This window comes from Callorhinus ursinus, unplaced genomic scaffold (assembly GCF_003265705.2).
Source record: "Callorhinus ursinus isolate GAN/ISIS: 27379988/994484 unplaced genomic scaffold, GSC_fseal_2.0 scaffold31, whole genome shotgun sequence".
Taxonomy (NCBI): domain Eukaryota; kingdom Metazoa; phylum Chordata; class Mammalia; order Carnivora; family Otariidae; genus Callorhinus; species Callorhinus ursinus.
The window spans coordinates 6,205,992-6,224,441 of record NW_027397093.1 but is presented as its reverse complement, the minus strand read 5'-3'; the positions used below and the strand labels follow the sequence as shown (position 1 = coordinate 6,224,441).

The 18,450-nt window shown below is 46.6% G+C and overlaps 1 protein-coding gene across 1 annotated transcript in view; it reads left to right on the top strand.

Annotated features, from left to right (window-relative positions):
- SH2D4B (SH2 domain containing 4B) overlaps nucleotides 1-18,450 on the top strand; it is a 106,940-nt gene that overhangs the window by 39,434 nt on the left and 49,056 nt on the right. Inside the window, exons 2-4 of the mRNA XM_073878735.1 lie at nucleotides 1,452-1,611; nucleotides 2,674-2,821; nucleotides 17,661-17,808. Coding sequence (XP_073734836.1) covers nucleotides 1,452-1,611; nucleotides 2,674-2,821; nucleotides 17,661-17,808 — 456 coding nt within the window. The remainder of the gene's footprint in view (nucleotides 1-1,451; nucleotides 1,612-2,673; nucleotides 2,822-17,660; nucleotides 17,809-18,450) is intronic.

Genomic DNA, 18,450 nt, shown 5'->3' with positions numbered 1-18,450 from the left:
AGGGAGGTGGGGGAGGAGGTGTTCTAGATAGCCATGCAGCCCAAGCTGTGCAGTCAAGGAGTCATTGACGTTGCCCATCCGAAGAGTCTGCTCTTCGGATGGTGAGTCAAAGGCTGGGAGCCACTCTGGGAAGCATGGTGGCGGGCAAACACAGGAGCGTAGGAACTGAAGTGCTTGCTCGGTTCTGCCCCCTGCAGTTGGATGTCGGTGGAGCACATTCTCATGACCGCCACGGTGTTCTGTGCCTTAGGTCACTTCTTCACCTTAGAAGTTCTATTGGGCTCTATCATGCAAACTTCAAAAAAAAAAAAAAAATCCCCTCTCCTGTAATTTGGGCCCTAGAAGGAGGTGGTTTTTTCCAGTCCTACAAAGTCCCAGATTTCTGTGTTCTCTCCATTCCCTTTCATTTTTACTTGCAAAGCACTCAATTCTTCCTGGAACTCATTTCTTTTCTCTTAACACCTTGCTGAACACAATAGGCATTGGAATGTTCTGTTTTCCAATCTCTTGCCTTAGAGTGGCAGTTCTGGAAGGCGTGAGGGTCTGCCTTTCCAGTTACAGCGTCTGACAATTTTCTCAGCTGTTTTGCTCTTGTATTAACATGGATCCGTAGCCGTTCATTCAGTCTGCAGCTGACTGCCACCTCATGGCTCAGGCAATGACACACAGCTGCTATTTCTGTCCTGGCACTACCCTGCTTTGGGAGTAGATTTCCATTTTATTTTATTTTTATTTACTCATTTTTAAAGATTTTATGTATTTATTTGACAGAGAGAGACACAGCGAGAGAGGGAACACAAGCAGGGGGAGTGGGAGAGGGAGAAGCAGGCTTCCCGCTGAGCAGGGAGCCCGGTGCGGGGCTCGATCCCAGGGCCCTGGGATCATGACCTGAGCCGAAGGCAGACACTTAATGACTGCGCCAGCCAGTCGCCCCATAGATTTCCATTTTCGTCCTGGTAATCAATGGAATCTGTTGCAACAGGCAAACCGAGCAATCTCAGTGGCTTAATACGGCACAGGTTTATTTCTTGCTCATGTTACAGGCAGATGCGGGTCAGGGGCCTAGACTCTGTATCTTGGAACACTATCTCCAATTCCTTGTTTCCAGCCAGTGGACAGGAGGGAGGAAGAGAAGGCCAGATGCACTGTTCTCCTGCTGTCCTGTTTGCTGAAGGTCCATCTCCACAGCGCTCAGCCGCCGACACCAATTCCAGCCTTGGGCACCTGCTTCAACGGGCTGACGTGGCAGCTGCATTGCTCCCTGGAGGGAGTGGGAGGGGAGGTGGAGGTGGACCTGCACTCAGGCTATCTCTCTGGAATGCTTTTTGTAGATGACAACGTTCTGTAGAGACAACGTGGTGCACCATTGGCCAACCTAGCCCATCCTGGACTAATTAGAACTCAGACCTGTTTCTTCTTCCTTCCTTGTTCCTCCTTCTGCTGTGAGGCAGCGAGCGACAAGCACATCCGGTGGCTCCTGGGGGCAGATGGTGAAGTCTGGGTCTGGATCATGGGAGAAGGTCCTGGTGACAAGCCCTACGAAGAGATCTCTGAGGAGCTGATTGCACAGAGGGCGAGGCTGCAGGCACAGAGGGAGGCCGAGGAGCTCTGGTGAGAGGCGCAGATGGGTCTTGGGTGGGATCTGAACACAGAGCCTAGGCTGGGTCCAAGCTGAAGGACGACAGGTGGTGGGTGGGAGGGAGGAGGTGCCAGGCAGCTGGCTGACCCTGCTGACCTCAGCTAAGATTAGGCGACCAAAACCTCAGAGTCTTCTTCATCAGGTAGATCTTGTGGGTTCAAATCCTGGCTTCACCAGTGAGTAGAGAGCTGATCTGGGGTCTCAGTTTTCGAATCTGTGGTGTGGGCATAACACCCTTTCCATCTGGACATAGTTTGGATTCACTGAGATAATGACATACATTTCTTTTATTCCTCACTGAGTTGTCCCTGTGACAATAAAGGAATTTGGATTCACTGTTGTCTGCTCATTTCTCTTTTAGCTGCATTTCACATACAATGTGGATAGTTGAGCCCCCGGTAAGATTTGGAGTCAGCCTTCTTTCATAAACAACTTTTAACCTTTTTTTTTTTTTTTTTTTGCCCAACTTGGAAATCCATATAAGTTGACTCCAACATTCCCTCCCACCCAGCTTTTAATGACAATATTTTAATTGTAAAATTGTAACAACTCAACACCCACTACCTAAGATAATCACGGTGAGCATTTGGCAACACCTTCTTTTCATTTATATGTATTTTCTGAGTTTTCTCAGACAAATTGATTAATATAGATTCACAAGGATTATTATATGGTATCCTATTACATGAGAAACCCAACTTATTGGTCCTGTTAATGGACATTTAGGTTGTTTGCCAATTGTTATGTGATAAAAATCCTCTGATGAACATCTTCTACCTACACCTTTGTGATCTTAAGCGAGAAAAAGGATTTCTGAGTCTATTTTTTTTCCTGGCTTCCAGAAAAATTCGGTCGATTTACATTACCCTACAGGACAGTGACTGTTTCTGCCCCCACCTTTGCCAGCATTGAGTTTTGCTGCTCTTAGATATATTCCATTCTGATAGACCAAGAAATATTGCTCCTGGTTTTTATTTGAAATCCTGTTTTTATGTGCCTACATGAGCTCATACCTGCTGGTGTTCTCTTGCAAGGAGACAGAAGGAGGCAGAAATCACCAAGAAGTTCCGGGATGCTCTGGCCAATGAGAAAGCCCGGATCCTGGCAGAGAAGTGGAAAGTGGAGATGGAGGACCGGAAGGCTGCCAAGGTCCTGGAGGAACGCATCCGTCAGGAGTTCAAGGTGAGCCAGCGCATGGGGCATCCGTCTGCGGCCCCCAATGCTAGCTCCCAGGCTACGGGCTTTCATCTCTGGTTTGGCCATTGGTTGGTACTGAGTGCTTTATGAGAACAGAAATCTTGAATGTCTGAGGAGGGAGGAATGTGACACCCCATTTGAGCCGATCCACTTCTCATTGGACAGATGAGAAAACTAAGGGTTAGAGGAAGAGACTTGCTGAGGACATCGTGTAGGAGGGGACAGAGGCAGGATCAGACCTCAGACCTTTTTTTTTTTTAAGATTTTATTTATTTATTTGAGAGAGAGAGAACGAGAGATAGAGAGCACGAGAGGGAAGAGGGTCAGAGGGAGAAGCAGACTCCCTGCTGAGCAGGGAGCCCGATGCGGGACTCGATCCTGGGACTCCAGGATCATGACCTGAGCCGAAGGCAGTCACTTAACCAACTGAGCCACCGAGGTGCCCAGAACTCAGACCTTCTGCCTCCCAACCCAAGGGGCTTGAAAAGGGGCCCAGAAAGTGCTGAGTTTGTGGTCAGACCAGCCTGGGATCAGGTTCCAATTCTTCTGGTTGGTCCTGTGTGACCTTGGGAAGCTTGTTGAGCTTCTCTGAGCCTTCACTTTCTTGTTTATAATATTAGGGTAATAACAACACCCGACTTGAGATTTTTGGAAGATTCAAGGAGATGAAAAATGCACATTTTCTGGCCCTGGAAAGGGAGTTGTTGGGAACCTTGCATACCTACACATTCTGGGAAAGTTTGGAGCTGGTAAAGGAGTTTTTTTACTGCTCTCTGGTAAGAAGCTTAGGTTGCCTGAAGAAAAATTTTTTTCTGGTCCCTATTTTGCAATTTATTTTTTTCTATAGGAATAATACATTTTTTGGGGGGGGGTAGAAAACTCAGAAAATACATATAAATGAAAAAAAGAAAATAATAACCATGCTGAATTCCAACAATTATATTATTTTATGAATTGTATATCACAGCATTTGTACATTTAAACGTTTTAATAATATTTTTTCCTATAATGATTAGACAGTGAGGACAGTGGCCCCTTAAGATCATTTATGTTGCAAATATTTATCTCAGAGGATTCTTTTTTTTTTTTTTTTTTGAGAGAGAGAGAGCAGAGGGAGGGGCAGAGAGAGGGAGAGAGAGAATCTTAAACAGGCTCCACACCCAGCGCAGAGCCCAGTGCAGGGCTCCATCTCAGGACCCTGAGATCATGACCTGAGCCGAAATCAAGAGTCAGACACTCAACCGTCTGAGCCACCCAGGTACCCCGCAGTTTGTTTTTTTTTCTTAATTTTGGTTATAGTGCTTTCAGGTGTATAGAAGATTAAAATTTTTATTAGCCAACTATATCAAACTTTAAAAAATGATTTGTCTCATGCTAAGAAAGATCTGTGCCGCCACAAGCTTGTACTACTATTAATCTACATTGTTTTCTCTATTGTTCATGATTTTATTTCTTTGTACTTAATTTTCCTGCACTTTGGAGTGTGGTACGATATAGGGCTATGACTTTTTTTCCTTCCACATGGTGGGCACATCGTTCCATCATCGTTTATTATATAACCTGTCCTCTCCCCCTCTCATTCTACCTGCTGTCCCGATTCTTCTTACAGATCTTTGGATCTCTTCGTGGGTTTTTTCTTCTTTGATTATTCCTGGGCCAGATTTGGTCATTTAATGACTGTAGCTTTTAAAATGAGTTTTAACATCTGCTAAGGTATGAACCTATCATTGCTCTTCATTTTCAAAATGCCCTTGGCTGATTTTGCCCATTTTTTTTTCCTACCCGAGATACATTTGAATCTTTATGTCACTATCCTCCCCCAAACAGCAACAACAAAACCACACAGTGATTTTAATTGGAATTACATCAGTGTTACAGATGTATTTGTGGAGGATAGACATTTTTCCCAATACTAAATCATTCAGTCTGCTTGTTCAGGGTATGGTATGTTCTCCCGGTTACTCAAAGCTTTTTTTGTCTTTGGTAAAGTGATTTGTTGTTGTTGTTATTTTTTGTTTTTTTTGTTTTTATTTTTATTTTTTTATTTTTTTTAAAGATTTTATTTATTTATTCATGAAGCGGAGGGAGAAGCAAGCTCCCAAGGAGCAGGGAGCCTGATGCGGGACTTGATCCTAGGACCCTGGGATCATGACCTGAGCCGAAGGCAGACGCCTAACATCTGAGCCACCCAGGCGCCCTTTTTTGTTTTTAAACACCTGTAAATGCACTGGCCACCCAATCCCAAACATTCACAATAACTTGTACATAATGTTGTGCTTCCATCTTTTGGACTTTGGTGAAATTTATTATTTTACTTAAATGCTCCACATCTCTTGTTAACCATAGGTTTAATATTTTTTGTTGTGATTGTGAATAAGATTGTTCTTATTACTTTAAAACCTAATGCAATTGCTGGTTACATATTTATATTGTTATTGATCTTATTTAATTTTCTCTTGAGCTATATATATATTTAGGAGATTCTCTTTAGTTTTTAAGGGAAGCAATATTTACTCTCCAAACATTTTTTTTAAAGTAATTTCAAACTTGCAGCAAAATTGAAAGAAAAAAGGACTTGTAGAATCTCCCCTGAAATTCACCAATTATTAATGTCTTGTCACATTTGCACTGTCTCTTTCCTCCTCTGCTCTGGATATATACGCACACATATATACGTATGTATATTTCTGTTGCTACTGCTGAATTGTTTTGCCAGGCAATTGGAAAGGAAGCTGTAGATACCATATACTGTAGCCCAGGGCTTACCAAACTCTTTTCTGTAAAGGTCCAGATAGTTAATATTTTAGGTTTTGTCGGCCACACCCTCTCTGTCACAATTACTCACCAGGCCATTGCAACACAAAAGCGGCCTCAGATAGTATGTAAGCAAATGGGTGTGACTATCTTTTAATAAGACTTTATTTTAATTTTTAAAGATTTTTGAAATGCATTTGACAGAGAGAAAGAGAGAGAGAGAGCGCAATGCATGAGCGGGATGGGGAAGGGCAGAGGGAGAAGGAGAAGCAGGGGCTGGATCCCAGGACCCTGGGATCATGACCTAAGCCAAAGGCAGACTCTTAACTGAGCCACCCATGTGCCCCCGTAAGACTTTATTTTAAACAATAGAGGGCAGATCTGGCCTGGGAGCCTAAGTTTGCCGACTCCTGACCAAACCCTACGTACTTCAGTGTGCATCTCCCATGACTGAGAGCCGTTCCCTCTGGAGCCACAACAATCATTTCCACACCTGTTGAAATGAACAATAATTCCATAACAGTATAAAAATCCAATCAACCCATAGTGGAGAGATGTTTGGTTTATATCGTTGGATTTTGCATACAATTATTTAAGTCTGCTGGAGAAGACAAGCAATACTTTCTCTTTTTTTTTAAATTAACATATAATGTATTATTTGTTTCAGGGGTACAGGTCTGTGATTCAACAGTCTTGCACAATTCACAGCACTCACCATAGCACATGCCCTCCCCAAAGTCCATCACCCAGCCACCCCATCCCTCCCACCTCCCTCTCCTCCAGCAACCCTCAGTTTGTTTCCTGAGATTAAGAGTCTCTTATGGTTTTTCTCCCTGTCTGGTTTCATCTCGTTTCATTTTTTCCCTCCCTTCCCCTATGATCCTCTGTCTTGTTTCTCAAATTCCTCATATCAGTGAGATCATATGATACTTGTCTTTCTCTGACTTATTTCGCTTAGCGTAATACCCTCTAGTTCTATCCACGTCGTTGCAAATGGCAAGATTTCAATTTTGATGGCTGTATAATATTCCAGTGTGTGTGTGTGTGTGTGTGTGTGTGTGTGTGTGTGTGTGTGTGTGTGTACACCACATATTCTTTATGTATTCATCTGTTGATGGACATCTAGGCTCTTTCCATAGTTTGGCTATTGTGGACATTGCTGCTATAAACACTGCGGTGTACGTGCCCCTTCAGATCACTACATTTGTATCTTTGGGGTAAATACCCAGTAGTCAAGCAATGCTTTCTATGTATCTCTAACAGCAAGAATCCCCTGTTCTAATCTCTGGCCTCCTCCCTCCCCGGAGGTGAGCTGAGCCCCAGATGCTGGGAAGGTGGCTCCATGGGGCTGGTGTCCTGGGGCTCAGTTCACAAGGAGATTACAGAGGGGCTGAGTTCCCAGAGATTTTCTGGTTGATGATCTCCTTGAGAACCTCAGTGAGATAGAGATGATAAATTGTGGGGTGCTCCATATTGGGGCTCATGGGGGGCTCAATAAAGCCATGAGGTTCACCAAGGAACCCAAATGCAGGCTTTGGGTGTTATTTATAAGGAAGGCTATGGTAATGATATGTTTGTTTTTGATTTCAAAATTAATTTGCTGCATGTGAACGTTTAAACTTTAATACTCACAGTAATTCTGATTTGGTATGTCTGCATTTTGAGGAGCCTCAGACAGGCAAGTAGTACCTGTGAGGCCCTGGTGGGCCTCATCAGGGCAGTGTCTGCCAGGAATGTCAGCTCATGCACTTGGGGGTGGGAAGGTCCAGGCTTACGAGCTGGGATATTTTCTGTAAATGGGCTGCCCTTGTATTGTGATGAACTCTTCATATCAGGAACTGTCTTAGCATGGGCTGAAACAAGATCCGAGAAGTTTCTGTGGTGGATTAAATATGGCTGACAGCAAATTCTTTGTCACGTCTCTCTTTGAGAGGTAGGTTTATTTCCCTTCCCTTGAGTCTGCTTTGGCCTTGTGCCTAGCCTTGATCTGTAGAGTGCAACAGAAATGATTGTGTAACTTTTGAGGACAGGCTAAAGGAGATTTCCAGCTTCTGCCCCTTTTGCAATGCTCCCTTTTGGAAGCTGCCCCATGAGAAACTCTACAGCCTTAGACTACCACTCTGTAAGGAAAGCTGGGCAAGCCAGGCAGAGGGAAAGGGGCTGTGTGGAGGACGCTGAGGCACCAGACACGTGAGTGAAGCCTTGGTTCTTCCTGTGGTGAATGACCCCGGTGAAGTGATTGACCTCAGATGTAACCATGTTGAGCAGAAGGGCCACCCGCCAAGCCCTGCCCAAATTATTACCTACAGAACCACAAGCAAATAAAATGTTGTTTTTTTTTTTTTAAAGAATTTATTTATCTGACAGAGAGAGACACAGCGAGAGAGGGAACACAAGCAGGGGGAGTGGGAGAGGGAGAAGCAGGCTTCCTGTGGAGCAGGGAGCCTGATGTGGGGCTCCATCCCAGGACACTGGGATCGTGACCTGAGCCGAAGGCAGACGCCCAATGACTGAGCCACCCAGGCGCCCCAAAATGGTTGTTGTTTTAAGCCATTATGTGTTCTGGGAGTTTGTTACTCGGTAATAGATAACGGGAACAGCTTCACCAAAGGGATTTATGCATTGGATTAGAGATTGGCTTAGATCATTTTCATTGTGTCTTTCAACATCAAGATTCTAACCTGATGTGAGTCTTGCATGCGGGAATGCACCAACAGAATTCATTTAATTTCATACATTTTTTCCCCCTTTCCCTGAGAACCTAAGTGCAAGTTGTTTGGGGGGAGGGTGGTGGTAATAGTAATGAACTCCCTACTCTCTACAAGCTTACAGGGTGCCAGGAGAGAGAGAGAGAGACAACTCTGTGAGCACCCCTCAGCCCCCACCATGCCTGGGGGACTACATGGAGCGCAAAGGAGCACCTGCAGGAGGCTGGGCGTGATCAGAGCAGGAAATGGACAGGAGATACGTGGAATGGTGACTGTGGTCTGCTAGGGGGAGACAGAAAAGCACGTATGGGGGAAGCCAGACAGGAACCTGGCAAGGTAGGCCGTGGGGTCCTTTGATGCTACGATAAAGAGGCAGACAGTTGTCTGTGGGCAGAGCAGTGCTGTGAGGATCTCGATACAGAGGGACATGGTTAGATCAACCTCTATGAGAATGACTGGTGGCCATGGTGTGATGCAGGTGATGAAGGCGTCGAGGGAGAGAGAGGCCAGTGAGGAGATTTTTGCGGTCCTCGAAGTGGTCACTGATGAGTCTGAGGATGGCTAGATTCAGGGGGATAGACACAGAAATAGGGGAGGCGAAATCAGCAAGGCTTGGCGTCAATTAGATGCTGGGATGAGGGGATGGAAGAGCAAAGGCACCTGAACCCAGGCTGAGGAGTAGGGAGAGGGCGCCACCCTGTTGCAGAGGCAAGCTGGGAAGGGGGCGGGTAGGCTTGGGGGGCAGGGAATGTGCTAGCTGGGCCCAGGGGGTTTGTGTTTTGTGCCGCCAGAAGAGGACTTTGGGGTGGGGGCTGGAGGAGGGGAGGAAGCTGGATGGGAGCCGGCTGGTGGAGGGGGGATGGGTTGCCTGTGTCCAGGATGCAGGCAGGTTCTGTGAATTCTCCTGGTCATAGGAAAGATAAGAGTGAAAATTCCTTTGAGGAAATGGGGGGAGAATCCAAGAATCTTGTGTAAGGTTAAAGAGGGAACTTCAAAATAGAAGGTACAGACAGTTGGAAACCTGTTTTTTTAAAACCCGTTCTGTTGTGTCTGGCACCGTTTGGATGCAATTTACATGCGTGTGAAAGTGTTCCTTTAGAAAGAAGGGGTCATGAGGCCAGACAGAATTTGCGTATTTTCTCCACTTTCTTAACTCCTAAGACTGCTTTTGGCTGCTTCTGCCTCTGCTTAAGACCACAGAACACTGTCGGTAAGGATCCTGCGCTCTCCCTCTGCCTTAGTCTCCCTCCCTTCCCAGTGCTCCCAATAAGGACCGCGCACAGTTGATACAGTTATGTTGTCCTCTGGTTTTGCACCATTTCCTATTCAAGGCCACTCGTTCTCTTTTGTGTTTCCCTCCATTAAGGCTGGAATTCTTCTTGGCCCTTCATGCCATCTTGTACGACTATAGAAACAATCCCCACCTTATTTCCAATAGGATTATCAGTGGTGGGGACACTTTCCACTTTTCTCTCAAAAATGGGAGGCTTGCTCCCAGTTTCTCTTGGATGACACTGGCCTCAACAAAACAACACGATGCGGCTTACCCTTCCCCTCTCAATGATCATCACAAACCCTGTGTTACTTTCTTTTTGTTTGTTAGTTCATTCACTCATCCGGTCAGCGTTTATGGAGAACCTGCTCTCTGCTAGGCTCCGTGCTGGGGGTTGTCGATGGGAGATGGATGGACACAGTCATGGCCCTGTCCCTTTGGAGTACATCATCTCAAAAAGCATGATGGTATTATTCGGGCCAGATGAACAACTAACTGAAGGGGCTCGGACAGCCCTCCTGCCTCCAGAATGTGCCACTTTGGCCCTCAGACTATTTTGAGCTGAAGGAAATTGAGACCCGAGCGTTCAAGAGAAACTATTGTCCCACCCTCTAACTACATAGAAGAATCTAAGTGGGGGGATCTTTTCAAGAATGGGGGTTTATTAGCAGAGATATATTTGATCTGAGTGATCCAGCTGTATGGCAGGGCCAACATCGAATTACCAAACACCTGCTCTTCTCTTTATTGCCCTGTGAATTGCGTTCCTCTCTTTGGGAATCCCAGACCCCTAGCTCCCCTTCTCCTAAGTTCAGGATGACACATATCCCTCATTTTGCCTGACAGTCTTCCATATCTGTGTGCTTTCCCCGTATGTATGCTATGACCTCTGATTTTCTACTGTTAATCTGTCTCATGTCAATTTGATTCTTAGTCCAGCTAGAAGGACCCCTGAAGGGGACAGGAATTCTTGCTCCCCAGCACAACAAAAATGACTGTGCCTTCCGGAAAAACATCTGTCTTGGTGACAGTTTCCACGGGGGTGGGGCGTGGGCTCCCACGGTGTGGCGTGACTGATGGGTTATCAGGAGAAGGGGGATTGAATAAGGCGGGTGGCTCCGAGGGCTTTGGGCCCGCCAGAAAGAGGCATCGATTCCTAAGGTAGAAGAAGGGCATGTTTGCCCATCTGCCTTTTGGCTGTGTTGGCCTTTGCCCATCTGTCTTTGGCCACCTTTGGAAAAGATAGACTTTTCCTCAGGGCTCGCAGGGGAGCCAAAGGGTTGTGAGAGTGGCCGCAACAGGGGAAGTTTCCAGGCAATTTCAGCGGTGAGGGCTGAGGCATTTCAGCAAGACTGTGGAGGGAAGGATGCAATGCTCTTTATCTGTAGCTGCAAAATGTTTTCTTTTGTTGTCCCCAGCCCTGTGAGAAGCTTGTCTTTGTCACAGTAAGTGGCTGGTTATTTTCCTCGGAGATGGAGGAGGCAGCGGGTTCCCGGCTCCCAGCGTGCTGTTCACTCGGGCAGAGAGGATTGACTGAACAGTGTGGCTCTGCCATTTGTCGATTTATTTATTTGTGGGTAGTTCCTTCCCCCGTAACTTTACTGAGCTACAATTTCCAAATAAAAGTTGTATATATTGAAGATGTACAATGTTTTAGTATAGGTATACATTGCGAAATGGTGACCATAGTCAAGATAAGGAACACATCTGTCACCTTACCTGGTGACCTTTTTTGTGTGCAGTAAGAACACTTAAGATCTACTCTCTTAGCAAATTGCAAGTAGTCAGTATGGTATTAACTATAGGCACCATGCAGCAAGTCCAGAATGTATTCATCCTGCACAACTGAAACTTTGTGCTTGTTTGCTAAACAAAACCTTAGTGTCTGCTGACCAATGAATGGATAAATAAAATGTGGTATGTATATATTATGTGTGTGTATATATATAATGTATACATAATGTAATGTATATATTATAATGTATGTATATATAATGTATATGTATATATAATGTTTATATATGTATTATGTGTGTGTGTGTATGTGTGTGTATATATATATATAATGGAATGTTATTCAGTCTTAATAGAGAAGGAAACCCTGCCATTTGTGACAACATGGGTGCACTTGGAGAGCATTATGCTAAGTGTCAGTCATGACCCTTCTCTGGGGGTGCTGTCTCCTTGTGATGGGCTGAACTGTGTCACGCTAAAATTCTAATGTTGAAGACCTCACCGGCACTATCTCAGAATGTAAGTGTATGTGGAGGTAAGGTCTTTGGAAAGGTCATAAGGTTAAGAAGCAGTCTTCAGGGTGGGTCCTGATTCAGCATGACTGGTGTTCTTAGAAGAAGAGGAAACTTGGACACAGACATGTGTACACACAGAGGACAGAATGTGTGAGACATGGAGAGAAGATGATCCGTCTACCAAGCAAGGAGAGAAGCCTCAGAAGAAAGCCACTCTGCCTCTAGAGTTATGGCCTCGATAGCTCATAAACGTCTGTGGCTTCAGCCTCCTGGTCTGTGCTACTTTGTTATGGCAGCCTGAACAAGCCAGTACACTCCTCCTCTGTACCAGAAAGTAGGACCAGGGGGGTTGAAGACACTCTGCTCGGACAGGCCTTGGCTGACTGTGTTTTCCCTGAGACCTGTTCCTGCCTGGAACCCCGCCCTGGGCAGGTGCCAGATCTGAAGAGCCGGGGTGGACGCCGTCTTTGTGGGTGCCCCGTGTATTGGGTAATGTGACAACCTGGGTCAGAGATGAGGGAACTGGGGTGAAGGAGGCAGGCATGGGAAACCAGCTGCATACACTGCAGTGCTGTGCTGGGGTGGGGTGGATTTTTGCTCTGCTGAGATGCCGGTGATTGCAGAAGGTGAGGTTTTCTTCATGGCTTCGAGCTAAAACTTCTGCTTTGGGGTCAGACAGACTTTGGTTCCAATTCTGCATCTGTCATCAACTCTCAGCTCTGGCCGTTCCCATCCGAGCCCATGTCCCTCCTCACCCCACATTTCCCTCCACCTGCCGCTCCCTAGCTCCGCTCCTGTCTGCAGAAGATGTCCCCAGAGGGCTGTCTGCGGTCATTTCCACTCCCTCCCCCATGCCGCCTGGATGGCTGCCCCTCCACCCCACCGGGCAGCTCTCCCATCATGTCCTGAGGCCACGACCTGCCTGCCGTCCTGTCACTTCTCTGTCCTTATCTTCTGTGATGTTTCAGGGCCTGCAGCTCAGTTTACCACTCCCTTTTACTTGAAATGTTCTTTCTTGGTTTCCCCAACAGACATCACCCCTTCTGGGTTTTTAGCTTATCTGTTGGCTTTCCTTCTCAGCCTCCTTTCCTGGTTCCTGCTCTTTCTCTCAACTTTTAAATGGTGGAGTGGCCCAAGACACTCTGGTTGTTCTCTCTCTCTCTCTCTCTCTTTTATTGTTATTGTTGAAGCATAATTGACATACGGCGTTATATGAGTTTCAAGTGTGCAACATAGTGATTCAACAATTCTCTGCATTACGCAGTACTCACCACGGTAAGTGGAGTCACCCGCCATCTGTCACCCTACAACGTTATTATGGTTTTATTGACTATATTCCCTATGCTGTACTTTCATCTCCGTACCTTATTTCTGGTTGTTTCCTCTGGATCTGCATTCTTTCTCTCAGTGATAGCATTAGGTCCTGTGGCTGAGAAACTTCATCCCTACGCAGATGACTTCTGAACCAGTATCTTCAGCTGAACTTGCCCTTCAGCCCCAGGCTCCCGCATCCTGCTACTGATGGCAGGCCTCTGGGATGTCAGATGGCATCTCGAACTCATCAAATATAGAATTTTGACTTTTCTTCTTCCAACCACAGTAGATGATTCTATACTCAAACATGCCAAGCTCATTTGCAATGCTGGGTCCATTGTGCTTGTGCTTTTCTCTGCCTGGAAATTTCTTCTCCCCCAAACTTACTTATCGGCGTTCTTCCTTACTATTCAGTTGTCAGATCACATCGGCCCTTCTGAGAGGACTTCTGGTCACCCAGCCTAAAGTAGCATCCTAAATTCTCTCTGTTCTTTTTCCTGTTTTAATTCTCTGCACACTGGTTATTATCTTCTGATATTTCCTGATTTTTATTTGTCTGGTGTGTTTCGCCCCCTGGAAAGGTAAGCGCGGAGGTGGGGCCTGCATGTGTCCTGGCCACTGCTGTGTCCCCAGAGCCCGATGCAGGCCTGAGCCTCTGTGTGCTCTGTAAGTATTTGGTGAGTGACGCGTGAAGCCACTCAGCTTCTTTTGTCCTCATGCCCAACTCTTGAGAGTGACTCATTAGGAAGTGGGAATTCTGCCTATTTTTTCAGACTAAAACTTTGATTTTTGAATTAGTAAAAAATCCTTAATCTATACTGTTTCAGAAGAAAGAAAAAACTTTGTCTTTTTTTTATTAAATGAGGGATTAAAAACTCAGTTACCTCCTCTCCACCCCGACTCTTGTTGGTCCATTTAAATAGTAGGAAAGGACTGAAAAATTTCCAAAGCACCAGGAGAGAGAAAATGAGAAGAGGGAACAGATAAGAAAATGTTCGCTGAGGTTTGAAGGCTGGAAGACAGAGTGGTGAGGTTCAGTGGGGCTCCTGCAGGAAGGGGGTGGGTGGGTGAGCTGGCTCAGTCTGGGTCCCCATGGGCTCGGGACCTAGAGGCACCAGGGACTGTGAAGCAGGGAGCTCAGGTTGGCGACCAGTTTCTCTGTGGAATGGCTGGACCCTCACGTCCCCATTTTCATCCAGGCTACTACATCCCTCCCTCCGCGCTGAAGGAGATGGGGAGTGGGCAGAGGCTCAGAGCTCAGTGTGTCAGGCTGAATGGCGAGAGCAGGCAAGGGACACATGGGAAACAGGAGGATTAAGGAAAGGTCTTACTTTAAGCAGTGAGTAACCTGAGCCATAGAACCTGCAGCCTGGGCTGCCTCTGGGATGACAGGGCGGGCAAGTATTTTTGCATGGTGTCTTTTCTTATCATAAATTATCAATTTGAGCCACATGAAATCAGCCTGTTAGGTCTTTTCTGGTGACCCAATCTCATGCAATGCTGCGATAAAAATACGGTGCCTACTGGCAGGGTTTGTAGGCTTGCTAGGCCACCCCCCTGGAAACGTGGCCTGGCCACTAGACTTCAGGATGATTCCATAAATATGTGTCTTGGAGCTCCTGGGGCCATATGGTTAACCCCTTTCATGAAGGAGAGGGTCAGAGAACACCCTGAGGGGGAGAAACAAGGGACTGGGGCTCATGCAGGACCTGGTCTGGACTTAGGGTACCTTACCTGGATACCACTGCTGCCCCTGCCAATCCTGGGAGGACTCTTTCTGGCCTTTCCTGGCGGACACCTGAGGGGGATATTTGCAAAGAAGGCATTTCAAGGCATGGTGTTCCTATGAAATGTGGGACGCAAGCTAGGGGTTCTGTTAGCTAAGGTCTCAGGGCTGTCTTGCCTGCAGCCTGCCTCCCCCACAGATTTCGGTGTGCTGGTGCTCGGACTCCACCTAGTAGGATAGAGGAGAAGACACGGAATAATCTCAGACAAAGGACCTCTAGATACTTACACTTACACTGGAGTATTGAGTATTTTCCTCAGCGAAATGGCTGATTCCTCATCCAGTCATCCTAGCGTGAAGCCCACTTCCCGGGGAAGTCCTGTCTACACCCTCTGAGTCTCCCGTTCGGACCGTTATTTCCTGTCTTGAATATGGACAGCCAGGAAACATGAGACATCTGAGAAAAGCCTCCAACACCAATGACAGGCAACACATAAAACATACTTTAAAGGGGAAAAAAAAGCAAAAAACAGAGGAAATAGACCTAAATCAGAATATGGGGGGGAGTGGGGGAGAAAGCTCTAAAGTCCTCAGAGATGAAACATTACACTCTTGAAACCAGGACAGGGTGCAATGAAGCAAAAAGGAACAACCGAAGAATAAGAAGGAGGGCTTTAGGAATTACAAATGCAATCTGTAATAAAAAATGTAGTAGTCGGTTTAGACAATAAAGTCAGTGAATCAACCAGGAAGTAGAACAGCAAAGGCAGGGAAGAGAAAATAAGAGAGAAATGCTAAGCCGCCTAGAGGATCAAGTCAAGGAGTCCAGAATTTGACAAGCAGGAGTTCTAGAAAGAAAAACAATGAGAGGAGAAGAAATTACCCAAGAAATTCTAAGCCAAGGTGTATCAGCCTGGAAAGATCTGAGACTTCAGGCAGAAAGCTCCTTGCATGCCTAGCACAATCAATGAAAGAAAATCCCCACCAAGGCACATCATTTAACCATGTTCAGAACATCAGCGATAGAGAGAAAAATTAATGTCTCATGCAGAAGACTGAGAATCCACGTGGCAGTATTGGATGCTGGGAGGTAGAGTCTTCCAAATTCTGCTTTAGGAAAGTGGTTTTTAATTGAATTCTATGCTCAGCCAAATTAGCAGTTATATCTGAAGGCAGCATATAGATGTCTTCAGACAAGACTCAGGGTGTCTCCCTGTGCGTCCATACTTGAGAAGTCCTGCTAGCTATGTTGTTGCAAAATGACGAAGTGGCCAGAAAAGAACGTGGAACAAAGAAACAAGAGCTTCAACTGGAGGAGGGCTGAGAAACGAGTCCCCAGGTGGATGGACGGAGTGGGTGGTCCCCGGGTGGTTACCCGGAGAGCCAGGTAACAACCAACCGAGATGGGAGAAGAAGGAAGGCTGGCATCTGGGGTAGTGGCGACCCCTGAAAAAAGATAACTGCTGTTTATCTGTTAAAATAATAAACACAGAGAAAGATTTACGACAGATCTTAGAGAAGTTGGGAAAATTCAATATGCAACTTCAGGATAAAACGATTACGAACTCAGGAAAGAAAAAGCCATCGTACTACCATATTTTACTGAATATAAGATGCCATATTAGTTAAGTATTGATTTATTAATCATCATTTTAAGAAGAAAGAAAAAACTGTTGCCTATTAAAAAGGCAACTTGCAAGTCTTGAGACACACCCACATTATGTTAGAAAGTTACAAAACGTACTTCTTATCATTGGTGAAAACAGCGCCCTACTTTGGCTTTGCAGTGAACCGTATTTACACCGATTATTGATTTCACCACAAATTTTGATGTTGACATGCTAAGGAGGAGGAGAGGAAAAGTCTGGGCGTGTACCTGTGTGGCAAACATAAGTGTCAAATACTCATGTACCAAAAAGGAAAGGCAGTAGTTTAATGTCTAGAATTGATAAATAAAAAAATTAGCTGCGTGATTCAGACAGAGATGTCACCACATGAAGGAACAGCTAAAATAACTGAGAATGGTGGCCTCTGGGCACTGGGTGAGGGTGGGTAGTTTGGGGTGACGTGGTCTGGAGAATTGCTGGTTCTGAAAATGAGCCTATAGCATATAATGCATGTTCGACACCTGCCGGTTACTTTGATGTGAACAAAGGTAGAGGGAAATACACACACACACACACACACACAGCTTTTTGGAGTTTCAAAGTGTGACAATTGGAGATGTGGGTCCCCCGAAATCTGCTTGTCTTGGAAATATCTTATCCAGACAGAAGGTTAAGACATGATCATATCCTGCTTAATTGGCCTCCAGAAGGAGTGGTACCTACCCTCCGTCTTCCCCAGAATGCAAGTGTGGCCAAGGATGGCCCAGCCTCCTCTTATCTTTGCAGAAAGCTTTGGGGTCTACAAATTATTCCACACACATTTTTTTTTTAAGATTTATTTATTTATTTTAGGGAGGGAGGGGCAGAGGGAGACGGTGAGGGAGAGAAGCTCAAACAGACTCCACGCTCAGTGGGGAGCCCAACACAGGGCTCGATCTCACGACCTTGAGATCACCACCGGAGCTGAAACCAAGAGCTGGTAGCTTAACCGACTGAGCCACGTAGGTGCCCCTGTTCCCCGGATTTTAACCCGTTGGATCCTTCCCTGACTATGGCCATTTCCTGTGTCAGAGAATACACCTGAGCCGCCAGCCCTGGCCCACCCCACGCCGCCACAGCACAGCCCTGCCCCAGAGTCACAGGGGCACTTCTCTCTCGTAACCTAACGTCTTTCTGTCCCCATGATATTTTAGAGGAAAGAGGAAGAGGAGAGGAAGCGAGGAGAGGAGCAGATTCGCCTCCGGGAAGAGCAGAGGGCCAAGGAACTCTACTGGACCCTGAAGCAGGCCCAGCTGCAGAGCCACGCCAGCGAGAGCGAGGAGCGTGAGTGGGAGGAACAGCGTGAGTAGACCGGCCTGTGGCCCCACCCGCTCTCCTCCCGCTGCTTATCTGCTCCGTCATCCTTCCACCTACCGGTTCACGCCTTCCGCCCCAGGCCTTTACGCAGGACACACTCTGCGCGGGGCCCTGCTAAGGACCCAGAGGGTGAGGGCTCCGACCGCCGAGAGCTTATTTATATGTCTATGGAGGAGATTTCTTACACTAAAAAATATTGATTGCGTTACCAGTACTCTACTGGCTCTGTGCTAACCTCTGGGCACCCAGAATTGAGGGATCACCGTGCTTATCTTGGAGGAACTCCCGGGCCGGGCGGGAGACAAGACACGCAGGCTCCCGGCTTTGAGGGAGAAAGTACCACTCCTGTTGGGAGTACAGAGTGGCTATCCCGGTGGGCTTCCGGAGGCAGCATGACGAAGTGAAGCTTGATGCGGGCACAGGAACAACGGAGGCGAAGGGCGGGTGAGGGAGAGGGTGCCCCAGACGGAGGTCCGAGCCTACGTAAGGGCATGATGATGGGAATGGGACGTGCACAGGAAGGTGGAGATGTATGGGGCGGGCTACAGAGGCTACACAGCTTGGCGAGTGTCGGGGGGAGAAAAGTTGGGGAGGGGGGAGAGGGAGGCGGAAGCAGATTTGAAGGGT